This window comes from Schistosoma mansoni, chromosome 2, assembly GCF_000237925.1.
Source record: "Schistosoma mansoni strain Puerto Rico chromosome 2, complete genome".
NCBI lineage: Eukaryota > Metazoa > Platyhelminthes > Trematoda > Strigeidida > Schistosomatidae > Schistosoma > Schistosoma mansoni.
The window spans coordinates 24,413,210-24,440,499 of NC_031496.1; the positions used below are offsets into that span (position 1 = coordinate 24,413,210).

Below are 27,290 nucleotides of genomic sequence, written 5' to 3' on the forward strand. Positions count from 1 at the left end.
GGGACTTGCTCGTTGCGATGTCGTTGTCATCAGCAAAGGGAGATGAGTATGATTTCGACTCTTCAGATGAAGAAGTAAGGTTGGAAGTGTTCATTAATATAAATTAGGACGTGAGAAATACTGTTGGAAACATACCATTACAATGGTATGATTCCCTAGCGCACATTGGTTATGATACCTCTGGAAGACCTATAATGAAACCAGATATTTGTAATGGAAAACCTGATGCTATTGACGAATTTTTACGTAACACAAATATCGAAGATGGGGGATCAAGTATAGAGTGGCGTTGTATACGTGACCCACAGACTGGCCAGTTAGTGTTGTTAAGTGATGGTGATTTGGAGATTGTCAACAAGGCTATGAAGGGTGAGGGTATTACTGCTGACTCGAAAGAAGGACCTTTTGAGGTAAACCATATTATAAATCCATTACTTTCAGATATGGGAAGAGTGGTTCACTAAGGATGTTATGCAAATGCCACTTACCGCCCATCCCCCTCAGAAAAGAAGCTTCATCCCATCCCTGCTAGATAAAAGACGAGTAAGTAGTCGTTTATTCAGATTGGACTTCATATTAGGTGTTGTACGTATAAATGTGTCTTTTGAGTAGTTTTCCACAATCCACTTAAGCTAATTCCGAAAAAGCATGTCATTATTCTTACGAATTGGTTGTATCTTTACTTGTGTAGATCACTTGATAGTTTACTAATTTTCAATGTTGCGTTTCATTTAAGGCTACTGTTTCAACATGAACAACCTAGATTGGTGTGCAAAGTAATGGCTCCATTGAAATAATAGCACATAAATAAACTCAATATATGTAGTCTATTACATGGTATTGCTTCCCACCTATCGTCAACTTCATATTACTAATTTTCTTACTACTTTATCGGTGAAAGATAAACACTTTACGACAACGTTAATTCTGAGTATTAGGCGCATTTGCTGTAAAGGAAAGTGATCCTATAAATCATCAATACTTGAGAAAAAAGTTCAAGGTAGGCTCAGTAAATGAAGGATAAAGATTTAAAAATTGTCAAATAACTTCACCCGCATAGTATATCTCAACAGTTACGTACATATTATACTAACAATTGTAAGCACTCTACTAATAGATCTTACGTAGCTCACCACTTAGTACTTTAACTGGCTCCTGTTTGGCGTTTAAGCGATAAACCTCAGGAGTAACAGTAAAAGCAAACAGTGGAAATAGTATCTCTACTCTACCGCATAATGATTTTGTTAACAGTAAGATCATCTGTTCCATAAACTCAAGGTCTTTGACTGTTGAGACGAAATTCACTTGTTAGGGATGTTTGGATCTTCTCATTATCGATATTAAGGACTGCAATTGACCAGTCTCTTTTGGCATACGTTCATTCTCTGTGGATTGCCTTGATATTGTCGTTAAATCAGAAGTATTTTAACCAAAGTTGGTGGAGGTCATGCTTCAGTCTCACTAGAAATCATAATTCAGAAATTAACCGCTAACTTGCCATTTAACAATCTACTGGTATTCATAGGTAGTTTTCTAAGGTAGTGCCATTCCAATACCGAAATTATAAAGAATATTGTTGTTTACTAGCCTTATTCCGTTGCTTCCATAATGGTAACAACCAGAATATCATGTAGTAAACTCATTCGTCCCAAAGTTGTCCAGTTTTTTATATCTGTTCATAAATATTGATCATAATCCTTTACTTGCCTAATATATTTCTGTCCTACTACATGTGGTTAAAAATCTGTTTAACAAATATCACCAACGTTTGTTAGTGTATCTGCAAGAAACAATGAAAAGGAATTTCTTTTTGTAAAAAATCTCATCTGTATATCCTATATCTAATGGGATAGTTACTAGTGTTCTAGAGGAAAAGGCAACAAAAATAGTGATTGTCAAATTCCACTCCATAATGAGTTACGTGAAGACTTTGGGGATATGCGTATAACTGGTAAATAAGTGGACATTCTAAGTGTTTTTATCTGATGAGGTCGTGTACAAATTTTAGAACTCATTGTATTAAGCTTGCATCTCGACCAGACACTAGTTCATTCTCCTTATACAATAAGAAAATGACGTTGTGTCTTTTTTTTTCGTAATCGATGACTGAGGAGAAATGAATTGAGTAAAAACTAGAATAAGAATGTCCTTGAATATATATTTCAGTAATTAAACTCACTAGCATATACAATAGTAATAATCAGTCGAAGAATAGTTGGATTAAATGAATACAACTAGACTGGAATCATAGTAGTATTGAATTTAGAACAAAATTAGACTTCTTTGTAATTCAGTTGGATTTATATTGATGGTGGCACCTAGAATCACCAGCAGTTGTATTAGAATAGAAATAACACTGGTAATGGTATCGTGATGAAATAAATCCAGGACTGAATAAGACTGACCTAGTCTGCATTGTACCAAAATAAATATAAACTTTCCTCTGTTAATTAGTCAATGTCTCAAGTATTTGTACATCACTATAACAATAGAATACGATCAACAGGCAGATAGATAGACAGACAACCGAACGAAGGATTATCAGGTTTCATGCATAAGGCTTTCGAATTAATCACACGAGTGAGCACAAGTTAACCAATAAAATTGAACTGATGCATCTGACAGTCACAAGCCCAGTTAGACATCGTATTCCAAAAGGAATATACGATTATGTTATTTTAACATGTGTGTATTAAATATCATACTGGATAAATAAAGAGACTTCTACCCGAAGTTTGTGCTGATGATGTCGTTCAGAAGGACGATGAAAGCTCCACGACCAAACCATCCAGCTCAGAGAACAAACCTACATCAAAATAAAGAGTTCTGTAAATCCTACTCTCTATTTAATTTTTGCAAAGCATCTCATCTATTCATGTATTTCAGGTTGGTAGAATGGTTCATGCTATTAAAAGTGGTTGGCTTGTTCCAAAGTTACCATCTTGGGCATTAAGCGACCGAGATAATCTAGATGAACTCCGGAGGTACGGTGCATATATGGCTTCTGGAAATCCGGATGTTCTGGATGCAGATTACGATGAAGAACCGTTGAGTTTTAGTGCATTTGATGTATCGACATATGTATTTCCTGATGTCTGGAATAATCAAGATAATGAAAATGACCTTGTGAATAGTACGACATCTTCATGGCAGTCGAAATTGCCAATGCTTGCTTCTGATTACCGGCCACCACGTCCACGTCCTTACCAAAAAGCTCCTGAAGAGCCTTTACCTGGACATATAGCCTCCTATAACCCTCCTCCAGAATTTTTACTTTCTAAAGACGAAGTAAGTTTCGTATCCTTTGTTGTTGATAATAAATTGATATGGTAATTTCACCGTTCATTATTTATTCTTAGACTGCATAATGTTGTATGGATTAAGTGTTATAGTATAAAATGATAAATAAATAAAAAAATCTTTTTTTTATTTATTTATTCTCTGAAGAAGTGGCTTACACTGAGTCACGAAACATCAGAAAATCTAATTTTTCTACTCATTGGGATATTACAAATATATAATTTATATAAAATGATAACTTTATAAAAGTCAAAGTGAACAACGAGATATCATCAAAACATAGTCGAAACAAGACTTCATTTATTTTGTTGCTTGCTTTTCTCTGTGGCATGGTAATCAATGATTTCTGTTCCAAGCACTATCTAGTAGCATTTCCAACCAGCAAATCTTATCATTAGTGGTGTATTTTCTAATGAGTTGAAATGAATTTAGAAAACTATCATGTTCATATGGATAAGCGGGATTGTATTAACCGAATTACTATGCAACCTAGTTTTTACCCTCACAAAAAAGTGGTAACGGCATCAAAGTTTACGTGTTCCAATACCTGTCACACAACTAACCAGATAATGAAACCTGATCATCTTGGACGACTGACCATCAAGGGTGTGAAATCAGGTTCTTAATTTTGAAGGGTATTAATTGCCTTGCTTGTTTGGCAAATCTATTTTACCTACGTGTAGCCAATAAAAGAATATTAGTGTAGTGAAAGTTTAACACCAACTTGCTGAACTTTAATTGGATATCACAGTGGATAATGGTTGCCGTAGGTTTAAACAATAAAGTATCAACATCAACGCTCATATTCAAAGTTTACATTGAAGCTATGTATAAAAACCAAAAGCCAGATATGTGCTATCCTACCTTTTAGGCTGCTTTGAGACAATGGCTCAGTGGTTAAAGACTTTTGACTGTCAATCACTAGGTTACAGGTTCGAACCCCTATTTTACCTACATCGGTTCTGGGAAACAGGTTGTTAGTATCACTTGCCCTCATACTCAAAATATGTCTTGAAGTCAAATATCTGGTAGGTGAGTTGTTAACTGGAACTACTAACAGCAAGTAGTGCTCAAAAAGCATGTATACTAATCTTAATTTTCAATCGCGCTGTTTTCATACTTGCCTGGAATGATAGGTCTCCAATTATTATTGTTCCAAATTAGTGTAAGTTTGGCTAGTTATCTTAATACAGCAACACTGATTCTGTTTATCAATTTCCTTTTTCTCGTCAAAATATAGGAAAAGAAAGTTATGAAGGCTTGGCGGGAACGCGTACGTGATGGGCACGTTTCACGTGTTCCACCACAAATGCCTCGAAAATTTTCATGTTTAAGGCATGTCCCGTTTTCCGAACGTTATTTGCATGAACGTGAAGAGCGTGTTAAAGATTTGATCATGGCTACGCGTTTTGAAAAACAGCGTGTTGCAACTACTCCAGAAGCTATGTTGCCACCCATTCCAAGTCTTTCACAATTGAGACCTTATCCGAGTCATATGGGATTACAATACAAGTGAGTTCTCAAAAGTTTAAATGTTACTACTCTCACAAACTTAATCAACCATATGTTCATAAAATAATTCATTTTATCGCTGATATTAGCGTTATTCCCACAACAACCAAGTGGATACCTGTGTCTTGTGAGTCACATCTATACTACGAGGGATGGTGATAGCAACAGGTTAACTAAATTTTAGTCAAGATAGCGGAATGTGTTCTCACACTCCAATGCTCAAAGTTTCAGGGGCTAAACCAGTGGAAATGTGATAATGTTTCCGTTTTATATAGTTAAAATGAAATCTTCGTATTTCAGGTGTATGTATGGCTTGTCATTGTTCTTAAATAATCATATTTTTAAATGGATCGGATCTATAATTTCTCTTTTCCAGTTGTAGTCTGATGAGTTACTGGATGTCATATTTATTATCTTCACTTGTCGAAACTGTGAGATCTAATTGTGACCCAGACACATTCACCCTTTATCTTTCCTTAAATATTGAATTTCAATATTACCTGATATTTTTATTGAGCGGATTTATTCGTTCTTTTCGTGCCATATTCTTTGCGTTTAGTATATTGAATATAGTAGATGCCACTTTTATTCGAAGTCATTTGTCACTTAATGTGCATCAATTCAATTTGCCACAACACAGCTAGATAAACTTATCAAGACAAATTCCAGAGTGGAAGCAGTAACAGCATCAGTAGTGGTAGAAAGATTAAGCATAAGAAGAAGAAAGATTTTAAGACTTAAGACCTAAGGAAATACAAAGAGTGAACGCTGTGCACCATTGTGAGTGATTTTAAGCCATGTCACCCAACTTTTTCAACTACTGGCTACAACAATCGGACGGACTTGAACTAGACAGCCCCTAGTTTTCTTCCAACCTTTTACACCTGAAGGAACAAATGGCGTATGAACCAACTGTTGGTCACCGGCTACCATGGGACCGCATCCCCTTACGATGCTCCACTGCCTTGTGGACTAGACCTTTAGGTCAAAGGCTCTGGGTGTGGCCCCCTAAGAAAACCACCTGCTTCAGTCTGGGCAGTATCACAGCCCTCACACAAATCGAATGAGATGTGTGAGGCGCATATGCATTTGGTGCTTCCTTGTACCAATATTTATGTGTTTAAATAAATAAATAAATTTACACCAGACAACATTGCCTGCCAAGGTTGGCGATCGTTAGTCGTAACGGATGACTGATATTCGTAGTAACGAAAGACAGTACATGTACGTAAAGAATGATTTTGCGAAATGCACATGAATAAAATGCTAGTAATGAAAAGTCAATTTGTGACTTTGAGATTTTGCCGTCATTAAAAAAGCATTACTATGTTTGAGGCAATTAGTCCTTTTGATAAATTTGAATTACTCACAAAAAGGTCGTGTGTGACCGACCTCAAGCAGTTGCCCCTTGGGCACTGTAGTCACGCTCTCAGGTCACTAAGACCACCTCTAACCCAATATCTTTTTCAGGTTCCTCTAGAAAAGCCTTCCCTTGAACCGTGAGATTAAAATTGCTTTATATCTTTCTTTCTACGAACTAATTCTTTCTTGTATTATATCCTTATATGCAGTCTTTCTTTTATATATTGCTACCATTGAAGTAACTACTTCTATGAATTTGGTGTCCATCTTGTGGTGCTAGTGAGGTGTGGCAACTTGAACCGATGCAAATATGTGCCTGATCCTACGTTGTAGTTGACTGACTGATGTGGGTTTTAAATTTTCGTATGGCCGAGGCTTCAATAAGCCTTGGTATACCCCCTTCATTACTTTTGTACACCACCACAAAAACCGTGTTAAGATAAATATTATGACCTGTTTCAACTATGTTTGCGGTAGAGGCCGATGGTTGTGTATCATCTACTGGTCCTACGTTGTCGCTGACTGACTGATCATCTACTCTTATTGAGTCATTTGATTTTAATTGTTTTTGTAACTATTTAAGTAAATGTCCAAACACCCTAATTTGTAGTTCACGGTTATTCCTCCTTATGTTCATGTGGCCACACACACAAATGCTAATTGGTAAACACAGTGGAATGTGACACAATCATATATATGTCATTTAGGTTTTCACTAACGCACGGACCTTTGTTACATAGTACGTTTACTTACAACTGATTTGAGTCCTCGTTTCAGTACAAAACCATTTGACTAACCTCTGAATGTTAGGGTAATGTAATAAGGATTTTTTGGTGCCAAAGTGTAGTAGGTTTCACTAGTGTTTTTTTGACTGAACTGATATCAATTGATGACGAGAAGTGTCATAATTAGAAAGCATAAAGGAAAGTATCCATACAGAAACCGCTGAACAGATAACTACTTTAGCCTGGTGCTATCGCTTTAATTTGAAGCATTTGTTCCCACCCTTCATCTGCCCTAATAATATTGTTTAATTATCCAGCGTGATGAGTTTCACATTATTTTTTTACTATCTTTGTCTTCTCTTACCCTTTATTTGTCTAGTTGATCTTTTATTTTTATACATAAATGTTCCTAAGTATATGTGTGATCAGATTGTTCAAAATATATTGCACCAATATAACATCAGTCAGTGAGCTACAACGTAGGACGAGGCACATATATGCATCGATCCAAGTTGCCATACCTCGTTAGCACAACAAGATGAACACCGGATTCATAGAAGTGGTTATTTTAGTGGTGGTAGTATATAAAAAATAGGTTGTATATAAGGATATAGTATAGGAAGGAAGACAGATATGAAGCAATTTTAATCTTAAGGTTTAAGGGAAGACAGAGTGTATACACCTACGCCATTGTGATCGATTCTGAGCCATGTCACCTAGTGTCTCCAACCATCGGTTACGATAGTCACGCGGACTCCAATATAACATAGTTCTGATAATATTCGTCTTCTTATTACATTATCCAGATTACTATATTATTTTATTCATACGAATATCTAATTTATAGGTGATAACTAAGTAATGAATTTAGAATAATGTGATGATATTTTGGTCTTGATAAGGTAACGTGTCATTTTCTTCAAAAAAGACATTAATGATTTTACATTGATCCATTGAATTCACTTTTCGGTTTGCTTATCTGCTTTTTTACAACTAAGTGGTCATTCAGGACGTGTAACCTCGTTATCAGTTTCACCGTGTGGACAATGGCTTGCTAGTATTTCCCCATCTGATGGTTATTTACGCATATGGGAAACTTCTACAAACTATTGTTTCCGCGTTTATCGTCTTTGTAATCCATGTGCAAAAGAAAAAGTTAAATTAAAACAATATAACAAAACAAGGGAGGTAAATCATGAAGATTTACAATTGAATAACAATAATGATAATGATGAAGAGGAAATAAATCATCAACCGAGTGACGATGAAGAAAACTGGTCTCCATCTTCTCCTTCCGCTAGTGTCTCATGGAATCCTAATCCGGAATTACATCTTTTAGCTGCAGCTATGTAAGTAATGTTTATCATTATTAGTAAGAATTTGAAATAACCTGTTGTTGATATTAAGAGCTGAATTTAGATTAATCTCTGTATATATATGCATTCCGTATGTATTGTCCCGACCTAACCATTTTGTCACAAGTTGTATCGAATAGATGAATGGTAGCTATAGGTGGAACCCAGGATGCGGTTTTCATCCTACCAACAAGTCCTAAATAGAATAAAACTCGGCCACCCGAAGTTCATCTATTCTATCTACATTTGAATTATTATAATTTTCTTCTCTCGCTACTTTGGTACTTTAACTTTGTCTCATATGTTTATTATTTTCAACTCGTTTCTAGAAATAAAGGTATTGAGTCACTTTCATGATTATTCTCTGTCTAGGTTTTTATTAGTATAATAACTCGAACTAGAGACTTGAAAGCGGAATCGGATATAACAAATGAAAATTGTAATATGACAAGGACTAGAACTCTCTGTCAGAATTGTAATATAACTTCTCATGGATCAATAAATACAAGATAGTGAACACTTTTGGAGTGGAATTCAGGACTTCCATTTCGTTCTATTTGTGACTCGTCAGTTGGACTTACCTACATCCCAGAGCTGATGTTCACTCCAGGACTTAAACCAAGCATTGTTCGCTCCAAATACTATTGCGTTATCCACTTAGCTACTGAGTCCAGACAACCATCAACTCGTGCAATAAGGTGAAGTCCCGGAATGATCATCGACTCTCAGACGCAGGTACATTCAGATGATGGTTCGCAAATAGGACGAAATGGGCGTCTTGCACACCAATTCTAGCCACTGTCTATTTCTACCTACAATGCTTATGACTTAACGGCGGTATCGGGGCAATCTGCAAAAATGCACAAATACCAAAAAGAGACTAATCAATTGCAGTCCTAAGCATCGACCGTAAGATTCAAACAATCAATGTAAATTAATTAGAAATCTACTTTTCTTATCCAAAACTCAAAGGGTTTCTTTGACTACACACTTACATGCATTAATTATTAGCAAGTTAAGTATGACACTGCACTGATATAAATTAATGTCACACAGAATTTGTTGATTATAAAAAAGGGTTATAATAAATTTAATAGAAGATTTGAATGTTGGGGATGCTAGTTCTCCATGAATCACTTGGTAAACTTTTTATTGTTTTATGAGTTAATTGTGGGAATTTGGATTTCTCATCTTCATACGTAAAGCGCCGATTATTACCATCCGTTTGTATTTTCCACCTGAAAGGACCTTAACGTCATTGGTACGTTTTTTTCTTAGTGCTCTATTTTGTAACGCTTTTCAGGGACATTTTTGTATTGTATATATCATTAATAAACTGAGTGCCGGGTATTCGTCCTTCCGGGCTGTTTGTGGAATTAGATATTCTCCCAGCTGAACCTAATCTTCCTCTGGTTAGCACGTCCTTGCGCTCAGAGGAATAACTTAACTTTATCCTATCATTGCGTTTCTAGTTTTCTTTCCGTTCTCCGGTCCAAGTTAATATCATAATATCGCGAACATAGCGACGAAACAGTAAATTAATGCACAATGAAATCCGATACAAAGGATGGAAAGGTGGTGCTATTCTGAACAAAAATGACTCGCTGAATTATCACCTGACATTACACTTATGTCCTTCCTAACAATTAGAATGTGTAAATTGAAATCCTATTGATAGTTTCTGTCATCGTGGACACCGGCACTAACTGAAGAATTAGTGAAATATAGTTGAAAAGGCACTGTGGGTTTGCTTTCGTTTGCTAGCCCACTAGTGACTCGCCTCGGAAGTTTTTTGAAGTTTTGGTGTTTGGTCGTAAGTGGTAAATTATATCTATATTAGAAGAGAAACAATTGTCTGCAATTGCCTTAGATGGCTCGTACATGTCATTGGACACCGACCCAGTATTTCCAATAGCCCCTTGTTAGTAAATGCAAATTACTTAGTTGGCATTAGTGCGATGACTGAAACCAAAGGTTGGAGACTATGGATGACATGGTCCAAATCCATTCACTTTGTCATCCTTTAGACTTTAAGTTTAGAAATTATCTTATACTGTTTATTCTATGGATTTATTATTTCTTGTCGAATCTTATTGTCTATTTTTAATATTTCCTACTATTATTACTTCTGTTACCTTGATATCTATCCTGATAATTTTATCTAGTTGTGGTGATGTGCTGAGTTGATGATAAACATTTCCCAACCACCGTCTTTTTAAGTTTTGATCGACTTACATCTCCACAACTAAAACGACTACGGAGGGTAAAAGAAAGGATGTACAAGGAGAAAAATACTACTGAAGTTCGTAAGTTAAATGGTCAAATAAACCAAGAGATTAGACGTCTCAACTCTGTGTTTACTCAAAAACTCCTATCTTGTAAAAGCTCTCCAAGTATGTGGAAACTCTTTAAAAAAATTACAGGGAACAGAAAGACTAGAAGCGATAACCAGCTGAATGTTCGTGACTTAAATAAGTCCTTTATACGTCAGTCATCTGACATAATGCTCCCTATATCCAAGAGTCTGAAGAATAATTGTGTTTCCAGTTTCATTGAAAATGATGTCCGAAAATGTCTCCAGTCACTTAATTCATCCCAATGTTTAGGACCTGATGGTATCCCAAACCTCCTTTTTAAAAAATGTGCTGATGTTTTATGTTATCCATTAACGAATATCTTTAACAGATCCTTCTCAACTAATGTCTTACCGAAAATGTGGAGAAAGATAAAGATAATCCCTATACCAAAGAAAGCTTCTGGTGATAAAAATGTGAAACTTAGACCCATTGCAATAACTTCACCTTTCCTCAAAATAATGGAAAAATTACTGATACAACCACTTCAACCTGCAATAAAAGAGCACTGTGATCCATATCAGTTTGCTTACAAATGCAAAAGAAGCACATTAGATGCAGTTGCTGTTCTGCATCACAATATAGTGTTCGGGTTGGAAAAGGGTAAGAAGTATGTTAGATGCGCTTTCCTGGACTTTACTTCTGCTTTTGATTCTATTCCAAGACACCTCTTACTTAACAAGCTAATCAACGTCGACACTGACAGCTGGATAACCAATTGGCTATGTTCCTACCTTTCTGGAAGAGAACAGTACACTGTATTTGAAGGAAAGTGTTCAACATCTCTACTGTCTAATGTAGGTGTGCCACAAGGAGCTGTTCTTTCACCTTTGCTCTTCTCTTTTTTTCTGCATGATCTGCCATCTTCCACAGAAAACACTTTTGTAAAATATGCGGACGACCTCACTGTATGTATGCCGATTTCTACCTCCTTACATCCTATGGAAATGAATGACTTTTTATCTCGTATTGAAAGGTGGTCTGTTGGTAATGGTCTCTTACTCAATCCATCTAAATGTCAAGCTGTTAATTTTAGCTTGAGACATGGACAGAACCTACACTCTATTTTGGGATCACATAATGCTTGTGCTATTGGAGACTCCTTAACAAACACAGTGTTGAAGGTCAAATATCTTGGTGTCATTTTTTCCTCTGATCTTTCGTGGTCTTCTCATGTTTTACTGTTATAGAAAAAAGTTTACCATTTGACATACTACATAAAGAGGCTGCATGCTTTTGGGATTACTCGCCATTTACTCTTACAATTTGTAAATTCCTGCATATTACCTATTATTCTATATTGTTTTCCATTATTCTTTCCCGGGCTTTTGAGAAAAGACTTTGCTGTTTTTGCGTAGAGTGCTGAAGGCGGTTTGCAAGGTATGTGGTGAATCTTTTGAAGTCATTATTAATATGCTTGTGGATAGACGTCTTAAGTCTTGCAAACTCTTGGCAGGTGTTATCTTATCAGGTACTAACCATCCGCTCCATTCATATCTTTCTCCTTGTATATCTTCTGGTAGAACGAGACGTAAATACATTAAAATCCATACACGCAAGCAAGTCTATAAAAGTTCTGTAATACCTTACTTAGCAAATTTACTTTGTGACGAACAGGCTGTTAGAGTTGACCTAGTAAATAACCTGTCTTCTTAAGCATGTTTCAAATTTCATAATTTGTATAAACGCAGTTTTTCTTAAACCTTTTTCATTCCTTTTCTGTTTTTTTTGTTTTTTTTTGGTAAAAAATTGTTGAAATAACTCGTGCTGAGAATTCTATATTGTATCAGATTATAATATTGAATAAAGCCATTAATAATAATAATATCCTTTTTCTCTTTCCAAATTTATTTCACTGTATTATACTCCTTCAATAACATCTTCAAACCCTAATCTTTCACATTACTGCTTATACTCTTACTACTTCTACCACTATGGGATTTGAATGGACAACTGCATCTCTGTGCTAAATGTGGTATGGCAACTCGAAGTGATGTACGTACGTACGAAGTTCTACGTTGTGACTGACTGATTTCCTAGGTTCTACATTGCTTTCGATTGATTGGGTTCGGGATATCTTGGCTTCGCACAAAACCCAACTAAAATTGGAAATATAGTAACACTCTCGTACTCTTTGGTTCTACAACTCATGTTAATCCCTTGAGTAATAACATGTTTATGAAAATCTCGTTAAGAGAAATTTGTTAACCTTGATTTCTCAATAATCTTATGTCGTTATTGCGTGAATTGAAAATCTCGTGTTTTTTTTTGACAATACTACTTTTGTGTAACAATTATATTGACTTATTTTTTCTTAGTTGAAATCATGAGTCAATTGAAGCTAGACCACCATGGAAAACCTGGAAGCACTGGACGGCCGTTTCGTCCTATTATGAGACTCCTCAGCAGTGCGCATCAATTTATGCAATATTTACTATTTCATTCAGTTGTTGTTCACCATCAAAAGTTCTCATTGAATCTAATGTAACTTAAAGTTATATCTGTGTTCTACAACTTGATTGTTATGTGAAAATGATTCAGTGGATCCATCAAACATTGACCAGATAATAAGTACACTCAATTGGCGAAGACTTGACTACCTTTTCTAAGGAATGAGATAATCAATTGATGAAAAATGCGGCCTAACTTTCTAAGGGACGAACACACATATACACATAAAGAGTATGTGTACAGTAGTACTTTGATTTCGCTGGTCAGTAAAATGCTTCCTTATTCGGTAGCTGGTTGAGGACACATGTAGGAGGCTTGTTTATCAGTATCAGAATTGGGCACCACACGTCACAACAATAAGTTATTATTTACTATTATTACTATTCTTATCATTCTTGAAAATAGTTGCTGACTTTTTTGTTGCTCTTTCCACAGTGACACTCAACTATTCATCATTAATCCAGCTTTAGGAGATCGTGTTCGTGTGTCACACACTGAAACAAGTCTTTTAAAGTGGTGGTCAGATATGAATGACAATGTAGCCAATATATCTGTCCAGATACCAGATGACAAGGCTGAAGTAAGTGTCATTTTCTTCCTGTTAACTTATCCATGAATAATGCATCATCGTATAAATAATTAATCCATTCATAATATTCCACTTAGGTGTCTGACAATAGCTAAGATAAATAGTCAGTGATCTTGTGGACTAGTGCAATTATTTTCGTCTGATGACTACGCCTGCTTCTGCCACACAACTTACTCTTAACCTAGTAGTCAGTAGCTTAGACTGTATGTTACATACAGTCGTTGATTTACGAAAATATCTATTGACTTTATCCAAAATTTTCTCCTAAAATCATTCTGTCGTAAATAACTGGAAATATAGTTGAATGCCTGTACCATCTTTGTTAATACAGCTTGATTATTTCATTTTAAATGTTATAGGATTCAGATCAGTAATGTGTTGAACTTTGTACACGACTTAATGGAAAGATGATTACAACTTCTCATTACATCGTGCACAATAGTCATATGGATTTCTATCTTCATATAACCTGATGGGAAGAATAATGTGGACAATATAGTTAAATTCGGAACAGGCAATATGATATGCTTGAACTAAATCGATTTCCGCGGTAACGAACGAAAGCCAATGACACAATGACACGATAAGCTATTCTAATCTGTTGTCCCAGGCCCCGCTAACTAGATGAAGAAGTCCAAGGCAAGTATGGGAATATATATATTCCGTAAGCAGCCGAGTACAAGCAAACAAATAAGGGAAAAAGTCAAGCGTATATATACAGCAACAAATTGTCCTTGGGCATCATTAATAAATAGCTCACACAAAGAAACAATGGACCAATAGCGTTTAAGATAGTTTACAAGTGGGAAATATGACGTGAAGGTAAAAAAAGCGCGTTTGGTGCGAAAACAGCTAAATTCAAATTTTCAAAATAAAATTACAAAATTAAGCCACTTATCAAGTAAATTCTGGGGATTGGACATCCCCAACACAATATTAGCGTTTACATAGCACATCAATAGATATACAGATTATTTTTCAAAAGTAGCTTATAATTTAGTTCGTAAAACGATACTAACGCAACTTACAAAGTCCCGGTTTATATATCCGATTTTGAGCAATTTGTCTATCTGAAAAACTGCATTAGATGGGACCGGGTTCATATTCGCAACCTTATGGTTGAAAGCCAAATATTGAAATAATCAAGTCATCCCTTTAGTTGGTATGACCATTTTCCGTAGTGATTGTTAAGTCAGTGAAATCCCAATTATCGGGTTGCCAGATTCATTATCGCCTTACTTAATTCAATTTGATCAGTTTTGTAGTATAACTAAATGACTTTAAGTGACATATACATTTTCTTTGTAGGATATTGATGATACCGCCGAAACTATTCCAAGCAAACAGCTGCGATTGGATAACCAAATGACTGTCGATGATGAACAATCAGAAATTGAAATGAAAACAATGGCTAAATGGACTATTAAAATACCGCCACAGACAATGAATAAAGTGGCTAAATCCAAAACATTTGAACGTCATCGGATTATCATCACTGTGACTGATGTAATTTCAATTTTTAAAATACCATTTTATAACTTGATTACTATTACTTATCTATTCATTCGAAAGTACAACTAAATTCTTAATCAAGCATATCTAACGATATAGATTCGCAACCTCATCAACGGATTTACCATCATTTCCTAATACCCTGTCTCTAACCTCACTATTACTTACCCGGTGATCCCAGCAGATGCGAGCAATATTTCTAAGACATCTGTGGTCAAATACTAGTAACTTACGAGTATCTTCTACTCTTAATGTCCATGTTTCACAGCCGTAAAGTAGAACAGAGCGAACCGCTGCGCAGTATACTCGTCCCTTAATTGATAGACGGATATCTTGCCTTCTCCATAGGTGATGTAAGTTGGCAGAAACCAAATGAGCTTTCTGAATCCGTGCAGATACTTCGCCAGATACCAACCCATTAGGGCTGATCAGACTTCCAAGACAAGTGAAGTTGTCGACGCATTCGACTATTTCGCTCCCTACCCTTAGTTCAGGTGTTGGCGCAGGCCAGTTCTGAAGCAACAATTTTCATTTAGAAGGGGAGTAACGCGTTTCAAACATTCTGGCATTGTTGTTCAGTGCTACCAAAAGACTCTGCATTTTATCATCATCTTCACCAAACAGGACTATGTCATCTGCGTATTCTAAGTCGCTTAGTGGTCCCCCTGGTAGTAGATCAATTCCTGAAAATTCAGTCGACGAGAACGTTATTTCCAGAAGTAGATCTATGATGAAATTAAACAGAAATGGGGATAGTGGACAACCTTGTCGGACAACTCTTGAGTTTGCATAATCCGATGACAATTCGCTATAAGTTTTGACTCGACTGGTATTGTTCGAGTAAAGAGCCTTCAGAAGGTTTATGTACTTCTGAGTTATACCTTGCAATGACAGACACTGCCACAGAACCTCTCGGTCTACAGAGTCATATATGAATGTTTGATAACTTGATATAGAAATTCATAGGTTACTGCCCATAGACATAAGTTTTATCTGAGCGTTTATAATTCTCAGTCTTACGCCTAGCGCGGAATTCTCCTATGAAAAATGAAGTACACTATATATGTGTACATTTTACTAAATATTGTCTGTGTTTTAATCTTCTATTTGTTTATAGCCTATAATTAGTTTAGATTGGCATCCGAAAGGTGATTATCTACTTACTTTATCTCGTCCAATTCTGTCTGCACATATTCGTTCACGATCAGCTAAACGATTATTACTGCATCGTTTATCAAAAATGTCTAGCCAAGCTCCATTCTCTGACACTGGTAAGCCAGTAGAATGGAAACAAGCTGGATTTCATCCAACTGGCAAACCTCATTTATTTGTTGCTAGTCCACGTGCAGTACGTATATATGATTTAGTGGAACAAAAGGAATTACGTTGTTTACGATTGGAAAGTTCATCGAATATCATCAGTTGCATGGCACTTCATCCATCAGGTTATTTATCATTTAACAATGTCACTTTTTATTTTATCGGTTTTATCATTTTTTAAATAATTATCAATCATTATATTCGTGAATGAGCTTGGATATTGCCCAGGCACCCAGAAACAAGCGATTTTCTTGTAGATTTACTCTCTGAATCTTTGATTTAGAGGTCTAACCCACAAAAAAATGGGCAACGTTAAATGTAGTCTTTTGGTAACTACTGATGTCCAAAATGGGTGCATACACTATTCGTTCCCACATGGCCCCGGGGTCTATGGACACCATTGATTTATAATCAATGTTTCTCAACTTTTAAGTAAACCACTCGTGTCCATTAACCCGGTCCAAGATCCGGGCATTTGCTTTTCGTCCACAGACTACAAGCATGCCTCGCTTGACGCGTGTTAACTTACACAACACCTAGATTTACGGTTTCTTTCTATCTATCTTCAACTGTCTAACAACTGAAACACGACTTCTAAAAAAACAGCAGTTGCTTGATTCCTACGCTATAGCTATGTTTAATCCTTATTCAATGTTACTGTAACCTCCATTCATACTGAATTATTTTTTTCGTACTTATAGGAGATCATTTAGTTGTTGGTAGTTATGACAGTCGTTTTAATTGGTTCGATATCGAATTGGGTAATGTTCCATTCAAAAAGTTACAGTGAGTTTATTATTGATTTAGTCAAGTATGGATTTTAGTTTAAATTTATTCATTCACCAGGTGAACTTAGATTTGAGTCACGTCTCAATTATGGGGATCAATGATACTAACCCACCTGTTCAAACTAAATTACGTAGATCTGAGTTCGAACCAGGATCTAAAAGTCAAAAACCTTAACCACTAAACCACCGTTCCACAACTTAAGTATGTTATGTATGTCATTACCGATTTCTTAACCAGTCGTTGTGAAGGAATCTATTTTTGGGTATATGTTGAATGGTCTTTAAAATGTAGAACATTCCTTAAAATAATAGGACTCAACTGTACAATACGGATATGTGTATTCATCTTTAAACCAAATTTCTGGTTTAGGCTACTGATACTACTAGTCGTTAGTAATGAGCTCTTGAACTTACAACTGGACGGTTTTAAGTTGAGTAAATTTAAAAATAAACCATCACTCCTACTTTTTCTACTTTCATTCCTAATGTGGTATGGCAACTCGAACTGATGTACGTACGTACGAAGTTCTACGTTGTGACCGACTGACTGACATTCCTAATGTTAACAAACAATGCTTTTATGAAGCCATGCATGAAATGAATTTAAATATTTTAAGTCGTTGCTTAGGCTGTCACCACTAATTAAACGCTGGTCTACATTGGACTTTAGTATTACATACACAGTGTTATTACTGATTACAAATAATTTTTGGAAGATATCAAAAATAAAATCGAATACTGATATTATCATGATAATACGGATGAATCTTAACCGTCAGTGACTATTATAAATAATCAATGTAAATAGATCTCTCTGATTTTTACTTGAAAATAAACTTTCGGCATGTTGTCTCTTCTTGTTAGCTGATTGGTCACTACACTACGTGGTTTTGTGCAGATTGGGGAATTCTCATGGTTTGAATCACTAAATTATCTTAGCTATTTGACCATTGAAAAATTGGAAGTACTAGACGGTCATTTCGTCCTTGTATTGGACTACTTAGCAATACGCGTTCACGACCCTACAACGGGAAATCAGACCCCAAACTCTTGGTTTCGTGTCGAACACTTGACTTCTAAACCATCAAGCCAGCGGTGTATATGCCTAACTTCAATCAATTCACATTTCACAACCCTCATATATTGCCTAAGGTAGATAACTGTTATGTACTCAACATTGTTGAACTCCACTAACCACAGCTCTCAACTTATAACTTCAGGGATTCCATCTTAATGAATAATTTTTTTATAGAGTTGAGATCATGAGTCAATTGAAGCTAGACCACCATGGAAAACCTGGAAGCCGTCCAGTGCTTCGTTGTTTTTCACTTGTAATACATAGATTTCTGGAACTAATGAATTGTTTTTTCAGGCTTAATCATGGCGCTGTTAGACAGTTGGCAGTCCATAACCGTCGTCCATTAGTTTCTGTAGCATTGAGTGATGGTACTGTTCTCATAATTCATGGAAAAGTAATCGAGTAAGTAAAATCACTTGCTTTGTTTTATTAATACTGTCCATATTTATTAATGCATGAATATTAAAAACATTGAGTTTTCTATGATAAATGCTCTTCAAAAGCACCGATGATCGAACACAAAGTCGCCGAACACTCAACTCGGTGACGTTAGATATTACAAGCATAACAGCGAAATCGCTCTCGCCAACACGCCGTAAACTCGACTAACACCACGACGGTGCCAAACGTGACCTAGGTTGGCATAAGCCGTTTGGTCTTTCACCCTACCAACAACACTAAAAAAGCGATCCAGAAACACAAATGCTACAGCTACTAATGGCTCACCAGGAAGAGTACAGTCAGAAGCTCCCACCAGTCTTGTAAAAGTACTTTGCATCTAGGTGCAAATTACAATTCATACTTGCGGGCACTGAGTTTTAACCAATTAGTTGCGAACTGCATAACTTGAGCATTGCATAGTAAGACGATCCCATCTCATTATCAAGATTGCAAAGTCGTTCTTCAAGTAACAGGTCTATAACACCACCACTTCATTCAGAGCCTTTTCCAGAATGTCATCGATGACAAGGTTGAGGATGATTAGTAAAGTAATGCAATCTTACGTTACATCACTGCTGAATCGGGTGGTTGGATCGCCTCACTGTCTACAAGGTGTTTATGTACAGAGCCTTCAAGATGTTGGTAAACTCTTCAGGTACATTTTCCTTGAACAGACAACCGCAAAGCATATTCCTCTTCCAGAGGCGGCTGTAATATCAAGAAATACAATAATAGTCTGGGGGTAAATATGGTGATGCTTTAGTATTTGACGGAGAATGAATACCTGTTTTAAAACCATTATGTTTTCCAATGGTTCTGCATAATAATCGAACACCAAGTATACCTAATCTAGATAAATGATATATGTAGATCATTGATGTACCATCAATCAAGTCTCATTTAATTACTTAGTTATGATTATATTGTTTTTCTTCTCATACATTGACAAACACTGATTGATTTGACCTGCTATTTCTCCCCTCTTCTCCTCTAAAAATACATTGCAGTGATTTATTATCAAAACCAGTTGTTATACCAGTTCAATTGATTCGTACTGGACAACCAGCAAGTCATTCGAATGTATTTTCCACTGTATTTCATCCACGTCAACCACATGTGTACAGTGGTGGAGAAGATGGCAGTGTTAAACAATTTGTTGCATGGAAATAACACTTTAATTGATTAAATCTATTATGATGAGTTACTTTGTATTCTCATAGTTCGAATCTGTAATTTTTCTTCTTATTCTTGTATATATATTATGTATAAATAGAGATATGTAAAAAAGGAGTGTAGATAAACACTTGGTTTTAAAGTGAATGGAAATAAAACAGTACTGACATAAAAATAAGATTTCTATGACCAGTCTCCAAACACGTATGGTGTAATCTTAAAATGTAGATTTCTGACAAACAAAAAAACACCATATTGTGGCTTTGTACCCCTAACCATCCAGCTGCTTAATTTACTTAAGTTAGCACAACCCGTTGAAGAAATCCATAATTGACTAGTTAGTAACTGAAGTTCTAGATGAAAATATCCAACCAGACACGGTTATAGACAAATGTTATGTCTTAATTTGTTAGCTAGCATATGAAGGCAAATGTTGATGAGTATCCCTAGTGAGCACCTCAGGACCAAGTAATTTGGTTATTATTCTAAAATCAATCTAAACGAACGTCACTTTTTGTAAGACGATACGCTATTAAATTATGATTTTTTCCTCGGAAAACGTACCATTTTATTTGTACATCAACACGACAATATCGTATTCCCAATTTCTCAAGCACAATTTGTGGAAAAAAAGATACTTTAGTAATATTGGTTCTCAACCACACGATCCTTAGTGGCAAACGTACGATAACTGAGATTTACATTCAGCACTTAGCATCATAGATGCCAGAAATGGTGAACGTGTGAACACTTAGTCAATATGTCCTGGCTCGCCCACATAGGCTTCGTCACTCTATGTAACTTATTGCTTTTCATATAAGATATATTATCCTATCCCCAGCCCAAATATGTTCTTCAAAAGTGCTGAACATCATATTGCTGACCGTCAAGATAGGACAAGCTAGTAAGGACAACGGTATGATTTCCACGTAAGATCGTATAGACTAAGTGGTCACTTCATCACAAACCTACAATTTTGGGATTAAGTCCATTATTATGCTAGCAATGATAGATGCACTGACCTAGACAATAATCTTACGATATTACCCACCGTTCCAACCAAAATGAGATTTTACCTGTACGACAGATCATTTAAATGATATATTAAAAAGATTATTACAACTTGTTAATATCACAGCCACATACACGTCTGCATTTTTTTTGTTGAAAAAAAAATGCGAAAAAACAAAAAAGCATTACAATATATAACGAAGTAATCAAAATAAGGAACGAAACAACGACTGATGTAATGATGAAATCAAGAAAATAGCAGTAAAAAGTCCATACTTTATCCTAAATAGGATAAAAAGGCAAAATAAAGCATATAAAGAAATCAAAGACACAAAAGTAACGAGTAGAAAAATGTACAATAACTCAAGTAAACCCAAAAAAATCGTCTCTAAAGTGTGTGTCACTGTGTATGAGGAGAGAGAGAGACAAGAAAGGGTTGGTTAGTAGCGAGGAAAGCGCTTGTTGTAATGGAGAGTTCCTGATATCATCTTGCCAGTTTCACTTCATTCCATAGCAGTGCGAATAGTCCATGTCTAAAATTAAATAAACATTGCACAAGAGCAATACATTTTACAGAGAGTAATCACACAACTGTGTTTTCTTTGACTGATTTGTTTTAAGCATCATACGCAAAGAGAGTGCTGACAAAAAACTTTTGTTAAATGATAAATGTGTATAAATAACAACGGGAAATACCAACTTCCCAATTGAAAGCCTTAAATATATGAAATACACGCAAATTTGCACATACGAAAAACATCAATCCATAGGATTTGAAGTAAATAAAGAATTTGACAGGAAACGTATTTCCACTATAACACAAAAACTATATAACCGTGTATGATTTAACTTACATTTCAAAACAGATCATTATTAATAGTAATAATAATAGAGATAAATGATGCAGTGGATTGATTGAAGTTAGACATAAACACCATCGGATGCCGGCTCAGTGGTCTATCGGTTAAGTGCTCTGGCGCGAGACTGGTAGGTCCTGGGTTCTAGTCTCGCGAGGCGAGGTCGTGGATGCGCACGGCTGTCCAGTGTTTCCAGGTTTTCCCTGGTGGTCTAGCTTCCATTGACTCACGCTTTTAACTATGCAAATGGTTTTACTTTATCAAATTAGGTTTACAATAATTAGTTGTTCGGGTTATTGAAGTGAACATTTAAGTTATCTATTTAAATCAGTGTATTGTATTATAATTAAGGAAAACAGTGAAGTGATATTATTTGATTAGGACACACATTTTTACAACTTACCCTATATGAATTTGTGCTGTAGTTAAACGATATTGAAATTATGTTTAAAACAAATTTTCAACCGAGTAAGTTCATTAACTACTAGTCGGTACCAATGTAACTTTTTTTTTTACCAAGAACAGAGATTATTGCAGTCGACCTCAAAACAAGTGATCCCAACTGAAGTAGTAGATGAAGTTTCGTCAAAATATATGTTCTAATGTTTTCAAAGTTAACTGTCTTAATTAGGTCACTATTTCATTTACTCATAATTTTGGATTGAGATTCTGAAGGAAATGACTTGATTTTTTTTTAATATTATGTTGATAGATGAAGGTTGTCTGGTTAGTATTGGAATGACAACCGCGATTAGTGTTTGGAGATTTTGGGTAACATGACTCGCAATCGTTCACAATGGTACAAATAATATGTGAACTATTTATCTACCCCTCTATCTTAGATTCTGGTTTTTTATTCATACATACCTTTATTTATTTAAACACATAAATATTGGTACAAGGAAGCACCAGATATATATGCGCCATACAAATCTCATTTGATTTGTGTGAGGGCTGTGATACTGCCCAGGTGCCCAGACTGAAGCACGTGGTTTTCTTAGGGGCCCACACCTGGAGCCTTTGACCGAAAGATCTGATCCACAAGGCAGTGGAGCATCGTGAGGAGATGCATTCCCATGGTAGCCGGTGACCAACGATTGATTCGTACGCCATTTGTTCCCTCAGGATACTGGAGCCCATGTGCACCATTAGTTTGTAATCAGGGTTTTCCAACTCCCCTAGGTGGATCCTCTATATCCACCAACCCGGTTAAAGCGCTGGACATTCGCTTTTCGTCCTCTCAATTTCGTAAACAACACCCTCGCCACGAGAAGGCAGTGAGTAGGACTTCCCTGTCAGAGGCTATATATTCGCGTGGCCATGTGAGAGCACTTCGAGAGGGAGAGCGGACTCTCCCCACTCTTGGCCGTACCAGGGCATTTGGGGGCCCTATCACTGATTGTTATCATCTTCCTGACAACTCTACACATGAGAAGTCTACAGCTTCATGCATACAACATTAGATTGGTATCCAATATCTTTTAGGATCAATGTCACCAATTGATATATTAATCTTAGTTTTCTTTACATTTAACCTTATTTTAACCATTTATCGGGGAAAAACTTCAGTATCTATGATTATATATTTTAATATTATGTTAATTTCATTCAATGCTTGTATTACACATAAAGCGAGGCATTTTCTCACACATAGAAATATTTAGGCCTTCAGTAAATTAAACTTGCATTAGTATTATTCTGTTCATTATTTAGATCAAAAAACACCATTGAATTCCGCTTCAATGGTCTAGAGATTAAGCATTTGTGTGAGACAGATGGTCCTGAATTCGATTCTCGGTTGGGAGGTCATGGATAAGCACTGATGAGAAGTCTCATAGTACGACGACACGGTCTTCCATTGCCTCTAGGTGTTTAATGGTTGTCTAACTCAGGTCGAATCATGATCTCGATACAATTCAACAACCTCCACAACTCAATACTGATGTAAATAGCATCAGTCGGAGAAAATGCACCTTTGAAAGTCACATATCTTAATCAATACAGGTCCATAAATTTATCTTTTAATGAATCTGCCTGAACTGCAACAAAACACTTAACCTCAACAACGTTCGATTATTCATATCAGAAGCATTTATATGATAATTATGGTGTACCACAATGCTATTGTGTATAGAATACATAGATTATTAATGATTACAGTCAGTGTATGGAGAAGGAAGACGATCATATACAGTTAGTTGTTAAATACTAACTCATCTTTTCTCCACTGTCTTTACATGCTGCCATTCGGTTTCATACTAGTTTTAATGTCGATATTTCTGTAAGAAAATTTCAGGTTCAGTTGGTAACCAATTCACTACTACGTGATCTGAATAGTTTCATTGGATAATTTATTTTGTTATTGAACTAATCGGCACCAACTATTCAGTTATTATTTTAATTTTAATTTTCGACTGCCTAGAAATGTATGTATGAAGAGTTGGACCTACACACGGAACTAGAAATCACTAGCGTTATTGAAGTGACAAAGTTTCAGTGAGAATGGAAAATTTTGATGGAGTTTTGTTTTCTGAGCTGGATGGTTTGGTCGTGGAGCTTTCATCGTCCTTCTGAACGACATCATCAGGATGGAAAATATATGACAGTATCCTAAAAGACTCACAAATCACGATTAGATGTTTATTCATTTCGTATATAAGGATAGGATACAAGATAAAACCGAGACTGACCTTGGATTTTTGATCTTCATAGGTTAGTACTTTACGCGTTTGATCTGCATTGAAACGCATTAGCGAGCACAGAACCTTTGACAATGTCTACATTTGAAAAGAAATTTGAAAAAAACATCACTAAGACACAGTAATTATTTAGTATATGAAAACACAAACAAATGTTTGGTCAATATGACACAACAACAAAATATACACACTACATAAGCACACCAATCGAATTACACTTGACAGAGAAGCTTTGGAGGATGTGGAAACCTTTACATATCTGGGCAGCATCATTGACGAACACAGTGGATCAGATGCAGATGTGAGGGCGTGAATCGACAAAGCAAGAACAACATATCTATAATTGAAAAACATCTGGAACTCAAAACAATTATCAACCAACACCAAGATCACAATTTTCAATACAAATGTGAAGACAGTTCTACTGTATGGGGCAGAGACGTGGAGAACTACGAAAGCCATCATCCAGAGGATACAAGTGTTTACTAATAGTTTTCTACGCAAGATACTTCGGATCCGTTTGCCACACACTTTCAGCAACAAGTTACTGTGGGAGACAACAAACCAGATCCCAGCGGAGGAAGAAGCACTGGAAGTGGATTGAGCACACTTTGAGGAAATCATGCAATCGCGTCACAAGACAAGCCCTCACATGGAATCCTGAAGGCCAAAGGAGAAGAGGAAGACCAAAGAACACATTACGCAGAGAAATACAGACAGACAAAAACTGGATAGAACTAGAAAAAAAGGCCCATGACAGTGTGAGTGGGTTGGAGAATGCTGGTCAGCGGCCTATGCTCTATTGGGAATAACAGGCGAAAGTAATAAGCACACAAGAGAGAATTTTATGACGAACAATAAAATTAAAAATGACATAGAGCATTAAAGAACAATAAGATAGGAATACAACCGAAATGGGTTCCACTCCTCTTAAGAAGGAAAACCTCAGTTCTTAAAAAATACCCATAAAGTAAACTACAACTCAATCCGAACGGTGGTGTGTGTGTGAACATCTTGAACCAGTGGAGTTGTGTAAACTCAGAATCTAGGTAGTTTCTATGGATAAATAGATAATAACCTAGTGATACAAATAACTTTCAGTTTAGTAGATGAATCCACACAAAAAATGATATTTCAGTGTTTTAATAATTAATATTAAAAATTAAACATCATAAATTTCTACATACACTTGGATATAATAATGATGACAAAATTGTTCACTTTCAAGTAAACCGTAGGAATTACTGGCAGATGTTTTTTTACAGCTGGACCTAACTATCTTTAAATTCATTTAGTATTGTTTGTTTGAATCTTCCCATTGATGTTTTAGGACTGCAACTGGTCAGTCTCTAATTGGCATATGTGTATACTGTGCGCATTGCCTTGATATAGCCTAAATTCACAAGCATTGTAAGCAAAGATGGATAGTGGCTAGCAGTGGAATCCAGTTTGGCGCGCGTTTCGTCTTATTTGGGACTTATCAGCTCAACTCTGAGATGCAGGTACATCCGGCTGACGAGTCCCAAATAAAACGAAACGCGCGTCCTGAATTCCACTGCTAGCCACTATCCATCTTTGCTTACTAACTATCTTTAGTGAAGAGTTGTAAAGATTGTTGAATCTCGTTGAAATCATGAACCTATACTAGGAAGAAATGGTTGTCCAATGCTTCCAGGTTTTCAATGTAAATCCAACTTAGATCGATCTATGATTTTAATGAAAATAAATATATTAGCAGTTAAGTTTCGTTGGGAAACATCAAGTGAACAACTCTTTTAATAGATATATTGACACTATCTGATAAACACATTACAGTACTGACTGATGCTAAACAAATCATTCATATTAAACGGATTAGCTAAGTAGTAAAAAAAGACTTATTTCGCTTGGTCTTATATATTAGAAAGAAGAGGTTGGTTCATCGACCCCCCCATGCAACAACTTGGAGAAATTGAACAAAGAATTGTAAAAAAAGACCTAATTAATATATATATATATATATATTTAGCGATAAATATCTTCACAAACTTGAGTTTCACGTCCTTGCATATATTCGAAGAGAACATTTTTCAAATACTGGAAAGTAAACATGAAAAACAATAAGTAATTGAATAAATAAACAGTCGTTAAGACAAATTTCCTAGAATAGTTTTAATGAGAGAAAAAAACACAACTATTTACAGTAACTGAACTATGATGAAATTAAGTTTGAATTAATGATTTAATGGTTAATGGAATTAAGCTGTTTAAATTATTAAATTCCAATTATAGAGCTAACTTAACTTACGCCTGTTACTCTCAGTGGAGCATAGGCCGCTGATCGGCGGCCTATGCTAATAATGAATTAACAAAGTCAACTGTTTACTAGAAATTATCTGTTCAGGATACAATAGTTTAGCATCATGAGCTCTCAAAACATTACATAAAATACTGAACACAGCCACTCATATTCATTAACCACTGAGTATTAACTCATGTTAATCTTATCTGGTTCTTATTACTGGTTGAATCTGATCGATCGAGTTAAAACATGATTGGATGTTAAATGAATGCCATTGATAGGAAAGCATGGAACTGCAGTTTATACCAGTTGTTACTTGAACAATTTGCCACCAAATGCCCTGATACGGCCAAGAGTGGGGAGAGTCCACTCTCCCTCTCCGAATGTTCTCACATGGCCACGCGTATATAGCCTCTGACAGGGAAGTCCTACTAACTGCCTTCTCGTGGCACTACTGTTGTTCAGGAAATTGAGAGAACGAA

The 27,290-nt window shown here is 35.9% G+C and overlaps 2 protein-coding genes and 1 non-coding gene across 3 annotated transcripts in view; 2 read left to right on the plus strand and 1 right to left on the minus strand.

Annotated features, from left to right (window-relative positions):
• On the plus strand, window positions 1-20,038 carry Smp_135120 (putative ribosome biogenesis protein bop1 (block of proliferation 1 protein)). Its single transcript, XM_018796170.1, has 12 exons — window positions 1-74; window positions 108-410; window positions 442-543; window positions 2,887-3,288; window positions 4,541-4,812; window positions 7,898-8,248; window positions 13,495-13,639; window positions 14,957-15,154; window positions 16,278-16,605; window positions 17,182-17,266; window positions 18,641-18,748; window positions 19,795-20,038. The coding sequence occupies exons 1-12, from the start codon at window positions 18-20 to the stop codon at window positions 19,955-19,957; spliced, it is 2,514 nt and encodes an 837-aa protein (XP_018650409.1). The 5' UTR covers window positions 1-17; the 3' UTR covers window positions 19,958-20,038.
• On the plus strand, window positions 4,180-4,252 carry Smp_tRNA_02127_Pseudo_GTC.1.1. Its single transcript has one exon. It is a non-coding gene (tRNA).
• A 1,337-nt stretch (window positions 20,039-21,375) lies between the features above and the next one.
• Window positions 21,376-27,290, minus strand: part of Smp_023940 (hypothetical protein) — a gene marked incomplete at its 5' end in the record, with an annotated part of 47,382 nt that continues 41,467 nt past the window's right edge. Inside the window, 3 exons of the mRNA XM_018796171.1 lie at window positions 21,376-21,504; window positions 24,519-24,605; window positions 26,556-26,603. Coding sequence (XP_018650410.1) covers window positions 21,475-21,504; window positions 24,519-24,605; window positions 26,556-26,603 — 165 coding nt within the window. The 3' untranslated portion in view covers window positions 21,376-21,474. The remainder of the gene's footprint in view (window positions 21,505-24,518; window positions 24,606-26,555; window positions 26,604-27,290) is intronic.

Bases quoted from the DNA above. Each gene is read 5' to 3' on its own strand.
- Smp_135120 (XM_018796170.1), top strand. From the start codon at position 18: ATGTCGTTGTCATCAGCAAAGGGAGATGAGTATGATTTCGACTCTTCA. The intron at 3,289-4,540 runs GTAAGTTTCGTA...GTCAAAATATAG, and splicing joins TTTTACTTTCTAAAGACGAA to GAAAAGAAAGTTATGAAGGC. The intron at 18,749-19,794 runs GTAAGTAAAATC...AATACATTGCAG, and splicing joins ATTCATGGAAAAGTAATCGA to TGATTTATTATCAAAACCAG.